The sequence below is a fragment of the Pholis gunnellus genome, assembly GCF_910591455.1.
Source record: "Pholis gunnellus genome assembly, chromosome: 11".
Taxonomy (NCBI): domain Eukaryota; kingdom Metazoa; phylum Chordata; class Actinopteri; order Perciformes; family Pholidae; genus Pholis; species Pholis gunnellus.
Window position 1 is genome coordinate 13767086 of NC_136538.1, and position 6592 is coordinate 13773677.

The 6592-nt window shown below is 41.9% G+C and overlaps 1 protein-coding gene across 1 annotated transcript; it reads right to left on the reverse strand.

Moving 5' to 3' along the window:
* Positions 1-1144: 1144 nt before the first annotated feature.
* slc25a16 (solute carrier family 25 member 16) lies at positions 1145-5669 on the reverse strand. Its single transcript, XM_079169257.1, has 10 exons — positions 5452-5669; positions 5124-5252; positions 4454-4546; positions 4224-4357; positions 4025-4088; positions 3505-3626; positions 3280-3346; positions 2987-3149; positions 2799-2867; positions 1145-1680 (listed from the first exon to the last, which is right to left on the reverse strand). Exons 2-10 carry the CDS (start codon positions 5218-5220, stop codon positions 1524-1526), a joined length of 966 nt encoding a protein of 321 aa, XP_079025383.1. The 5' UTR covers positions 5221-5252; positions 5452-5669; the 3' UTR covers positions 1145-1523.
* Between the last annotated feature and the right edge of the window lie 923 nt (positions 5670-6592).

Below are 6592 nucleotides of genomic sequence, written 5' to 3' on the forward strand. Positions count from 1 at the left end.
AGAGGCTGAACGAAGGAGGAAGATGACGAGGTTCACGTAAACACGAAGGCCAGCGGTGCACTTGAGATCAAAAGTCGTTAAACAACTATTTCATTCATCAGCGATGAGCATTTCTGGGGCAATAACTCCCAAAAAGCCACACAGAAGCTCTCATGAGCAGTTTCAGCTGACTGACCTGGGTTAAAAACACTGCATACATTATACTCACTATGTGGTGACTTGCTTTGGAGAGAGATATATGAGACGTGTATGAATGTTGTGTCCAGCTCTGAGGGTAAATAATACAACTCATATTCAATGCTGCCACCCAGTGGCAACAGGTCACTAAATCAATAAATAAATGAAGAAGAAGCTACAGTGATGAAGTGCAATTTTCTCCTGAATCCCTTCATGGCCCTCACAAATGAAATATACATAAATGAATATTATTACATCCACAAACTAAAATAATCTGAGTGCATAGTAACAAAAAACAGAACACACATGCAGAAAGTGCTCAAATTCAGGGTTTGGCAATAAAATGTTAAATGGTCTTAAACTGTGCCACCTCAGACACTGCATAATTTTTTTAACTTCAAGTTATTTCAAGTTAATTCATTTTAGATTTGTGTAGAGGACAAAAGGAAAGACACACAAACTTCTTCTAAAGAAATTGCACGCGAAAACCTGCACCCTAAATTTAAAGACACCCTAAGCTCTGAGAAAACAAAACATTACAAATCATCAGATTATTAAAAAACTCCAGCTACATTTACACAATAGTCAAGCATTTCATCACCAAGTCTGTAAAAAGAAGAACATGATGTATTTCACTGAGGTCCCTTCTTTGTGAAGAAACTGATTAGAAAGAAACTGCATCTTTGATCATTTTAAGCTGGAGTCCATCTTAAACCATTACGATTAAGAGGACATCTGTGTGAATGAGGGGGCTTCTACGCAATCCATGTCTTGTTGTGGTGTTGCAAACAACAATCTTTGCCCCAAGCCACCCAACCAACCAAACAACCATCCATCCAACCAACCATCCAATCAACCATCCAACCAACCATCCATCCAACCAACCAACCAACCAACCAATCAACCAACCATCCATCCAACCATCCATCCAACCATCCATCCAACCAACCAACCAATCAACCAACCATCCATCCAACCGAGCCGCTGACCTGCTGGATTCACACACACTGATGAGGGAGTTGCTCAAATTCAAGCCACATGTCGTGTGTTTGATTAAATCTTCTCTTAAGAAGTGGCGACACACAAAAGCAGGAAGTAAGACGTAATGAAATGAGACAGACATGGAGTCCCTTGCTGCCTGATATCCTGTTTTCTTTTTCAGCGTTAACTGACCTCCCTGGTGCCTCCCGTGAACTCAAGGAAAAGGCGATTCCCACACACCGAAGAGTTTAAGACGTAGCGAGTGAGCCTTCGATCTCTCTACGATGGAAGCGCTGAGGTTTGATCTGCTTAATGACTCGGAGCGGACCGGCCCAGGTGCAACTCGGAAGGTGTAAAATCAGCGACTAGTTTAGGTGGAGGGTCTGCCTCATGAACTCATAGGTGGTGAAGGCGACGGCCTGGGAGGGGACGCAGCGGATGAAGTTGAGAGAAAGGCCTCGGTACAACCCCTTCTTGATCCCGTACTTGTTATACACGTACTTCAGGGTCTTGCTCAATGATCTGTGGGGACAAAGAAATCAAACACTTTTTAGAATGACAAAAAAACAAGAGCTAAATCTACTGTTTATGGTTTTTGTCGCGTGCGGTCATCTTATGTCTTGAGGTTGTTGTTGTTTTTATGAGCTCACCAAAGTAAATTCCTTTTGTTGAGCTGATAAGTATTAAATCTTGCATATTGGTTTTAGTTATTGACATTACCGGCATGATAAATCAATTTTAGTTGTTGAGGCTTGCCTGTGCTAAACCTAAACCCCGGTGATGAAGAGCCGCCATATTAACACAAACAAACGAGGAGACAAATGACCTTCTAGGGCACTGGTGGATCGTAAATATCAAGGAAAAGCACATAATGCAAGAAAAATGAGCAGCGTTTGCACTGGCATTGTGTGAACTGGAACAGGTATGAACGGTATGTTGCTGTAGTTTTACAGCTCAGTTGCTATTCTGCTCCTTGAAGCTTTGGGCTTTAACATTTATCTAACGCAAACAGCCCACCGACCCTCTGGAATTCTCTCTCAAGCTGTAAGCACGCACTTCATCCTCAAAGTCGGCTTATAAAACCAAATGTGGAATCAACTGTTTTAAGGGAATGCCTCAATTAATGTCCAAACCACTTGAATTCAAACATTGATTTTAAACAAAGAAACAGGGATCAAACACTGTTTATTAAGGAGCCCAAATTACAGAGAGTGCAGGACAAGTCGCCTGAGGAAACTCCACCAATTAGACACTCAGGAACGACTTCTTTAGTACCAATTAATCCTCTAGCTAGATGAGCACTTAACCTACTGCCTATGAAAAGTCCATCAGCACCGTCTTGTATGAGCAGCTTTCACCTCTATCATTCCCCTCAGTTATCAGTAGACTCCTCCAATTAGTTCTCCTTCATTTATCTTTTAAAAGGTTCACGCATAAGATTATAGTTTCACTGCAAAACTCCCAAATCGAATCAGACCACGTGAGGACACAATACTAAAGCAACCATTTGTTTCTTTTGTTGTAGTTTTTTTCACAACAATATTTCTTCAGTGATTTGTCTCACGACTATGTTATGACGGGTGTGCAGCAGCTCATCATGGCATGAGTTTATGGAGAGTGGGAACATTGGTGATACTTACACACATTTGTCAGAGTCAGGAAGCACGGATCCTAACTGCATTCTTCTCCGAGCCACATCCAAGGGGTACCTAGTGAGAAAAGGCCCAAATGTGACACGTCAAACATCAACTTAATCAGTGTGATCAACAGCAAACTCGAGACGCTTTGTCAGCCTGAAGCTTGTTGGCTGCCTGCCGACAGCACTTACGATATTGCCTGAGCGATGGCACCGGCGACCCCTCCACAGAGCAGGTTAACGTGCGTTTTCAGAATGAGGACATCGGGGTTGTCCGAGGAGGGTCGTCCCACCAGCTCCGGGAAATGTTTCAAGCCGAGGCTCTTCAGGGTGCCAAAGGTGAAGAATGAGAAACCTGGGGGATGAAAGCAGGGACGGGAGACGAAGAGTCAAGCTAATGGAGGACATCTTGTAGTTCTGTTCAACCATCTTGGATCATAACTAGAGGCTGGTATCAATCTTTGCAAAATAGTCTCAATAATCACCTGCATAAGGAGCCATCCCAATAAGTGTTGGAATAAGTCCCCTATAGAAGCCGGAGACGCCCCCCTCCTTGACAAAAAAACAGAAAAACAAGTGTAAGTGCATGAGGTATATACAGTATAAATTATGAACAATATCAACAAGAAAACTTAAGATTTGTGATAAAAGGCTCTAGTGTTTGTGAAGACTGTGTTGCTTGTTGGAGAAGTTGAGCCCTGGCACACTACCTTAAGGTAGATGGTGTGGAAGGCATTGGCAATGCCAGTGTAGCGATGCTCTCCTGTCACCTGGAAGGCCAGTCTAGCTCGGATCACATCCAGAGGGTAGGTGCATATCACCGCAGTCATCCCTAAAAACACACATTTTTAAGAATGCGGTTGTGCTTCAACAGGATTTACTGAGATTAAGCACTCACACAATGTAGCTGTATTTAATTTCATGTGACAGACTTTGCACTTTCTCTCTCTGTTAGTCTCTTTATACTGATGCAAACCAACTGTGGTCCTGACCACTTTAATATATATTTTAAAAGATCTATTAACTCACAATAACAAGGCGTGACACTCACTGTGATGGTGATGCAGTATTTGTCACACTATGAGAAAGTTTGCACTGAGGTGACAAATGTCTTTGATTCAAATAATGTAAATATTCACTAATAATAGGAAGAAAAAGTTAAAGGCACAATTCCAATGCCAGTACATGATATTCAACTGGCACAGACTCTCAGTGACGACGGTAAATTACCTGCCATCGATCCCGCCATGAGGCGGTGGATGTGTCCAGAGATCCCAACCCGTTTACTGAGAAGCTGCAAAGGAAGGAAACAAAGGTCAACAGTTTCACCAACAAAAACAATGCACAGACATCAGCTGTAGCAAAATGTCATTATAGCAAAAAACATTGCCATTTGAAAGTGTTGAACAAACTACAGTACGCACTGCACCTTTTTATACTTGTCAAAGGCCATGAACTGGATGGCTCCGTATGGAAATATCCTGACCATCATTGCCCCGTTACCCTTGTACAAGCCGAGGAAGCCTTCTTTCTTTGGCACAGCTTTGAGAGTGGCAAACACTCCTGCAAAGAGAGAACGGGAGGTTCACTGATGTGGCACAGATGTTTGAAATCAAACAGTTATTGGCTTTTCCAGGCTTTGGCTGCTGATGTTTCTACCTAGATGTTTGTAATGGGGGTTCTGGGCTTGAAGAAGAATCTTGATTCTGTCCAGAGGAGCAATGGTAGACTTGGCACAGCATCCTGCAATACCTAATCAAAAACAGAGAAACACGGCGTCAACCCATTTATTATTAAATTCATTGAATGAATACATTTATTATTAATTGAAACGTCTCATGTTACCACAGCAGAATGGTTGGTAACAGGCCCATCATTTATAGAGAGGTGAATAGTTTATTATAAGGGTAGCGTTGGTCGTCCTACTAGTGTTTTAAAGTAGCCAACAGTCGGATAAAAAGGGAGCAAGTGCAACAGTCAACCCCTCAGATGTTCAAGTGCAATGTGTGTTTCAAAATAAAAGAGGAAGAACCACAAACAAGGACACACAAACTTACTTAACTGCCATGTTATCACACGTCGGCTGTGCTGTCGTGATAAAGGCAGCACGGCATGCTTTCAGTGTATAGGGTTAAATAATGTGAACAATGATTCATTTTGGAAAGAAGTAATCATACTCTCCAATCAAATAGAAGTGCACATCTGTTGCTACGTTTACAGTGATGTTGAGTATGTGAAGTCATGATGAAGTGAAGCCTTGACAGGCTTGAAACTGTGTCCTCGTGTTCTACTGATCATCACAGACCTCAATACTGATGTCAGATCCTACCTCCAGCTGCGAAGGAGCGAAGGAAGTGGTAGTCCCTGTTGGCCGGTTTGCTGCTGCTGATGGCAGGAGATGTGGAGACCGCAGCCTCCGATGTCATCCTTCCTGCTCAGGAATCTGACACAGCCATGGCTGCGCAATTTGGAGGGAAACAAATACTGTAAATGCACATGTGACTTGTATCAGCATGCATCAGCCCGCTGACACATATCTTTATGGGCAAACCAGACTGTGAGTTTGGTGTATACGGTTGCTGATAAGTCACGCTTTGCAATGGGACACAGGAGCCAAGAGGCAGGTACATTTAACCAGGAGACAAGATGATACTCACAAGGTAATCACAGGCACACAAGTGGAGGGTATGTCCCAAACAGTCGCAGCTTCTCTCGTGTCCCTAAACGTAGACGTTACTTCCTCGGTATAATGCTGGTTGTTACCTCAGCGAGAAACTCGTCCTTCACTGTTTCTGTTGAAAACCGGATAAACAACATGTCTTGAAGCCTTGATACTGAGGCACTTTCGTGATTCACGTAACGCATTCGTGCCCTTTGCCCGTTGCCGACTGACAACATCTGACCTAAATCAGTCGCGCTGTGATGACGCAGGATGAAGGAGACAGAGGGGAGGAGGGGCAATATTTCAGTATTGGTTTACGATATCATATTATCGACAAATTACGTCCGTGATCATTATTATAATAACGTATAAAAGTCTCTCTGCGTGTTCTATGTAAACCCCTCTGTGGTACAGTGTTGCCCTCAGGCTACAAACTACCTTTATGGACTTCACAACTGCATTTTAATTGTTTTTAACTTGACAAAAGCAAATACCATCACCAGACATGTCTGCGTCCAATGAACTGAGGGGCTGACGTTTGTGTGACCTTTTGTTTGGAAGTGAATCAATCTTTCCAAAAAAGCTGCCTTGTTTTTAAGCTTTTTAACATGTTTAAATTAAAATATATTTTTATAAAAATATATGCATGCACATTAGTATGTGTAGGAGTATGTTTGATTGTCTAAACACTTCTTTTGTCTTTATTTATATACTAAAATTGTGTGTTTTTTGTTCGTTGCCTCGGTGCAACATTGTGCAGTTAGACCACTTATGTTCAGGATATATCGTCCATACATATATATATATATATATATATATATATATATATATATATATATATATATATATATATATATATATATATATATATGTGGAGATGATAATCATGACCATAGTCATTGTTTTTAGTTTACTGGTAACTACAGAAATGGACACGGGAACATATTATGGTAGCAAGGAACAGGATCAGGCAGTTTGGGTAATTTGAGACAACCAGGTCAGGGGTCAGTCAGAGTAACGTGTGTGTGCGTGGGTGTGTGTGTGTGTGTGTAGCTGTATTTGTTTGCTTGCGTGCCAGTGGATGAAGAACGGTACCCTTAAAAAGGGATAACCAATGATTAACCTTCTAATTTATA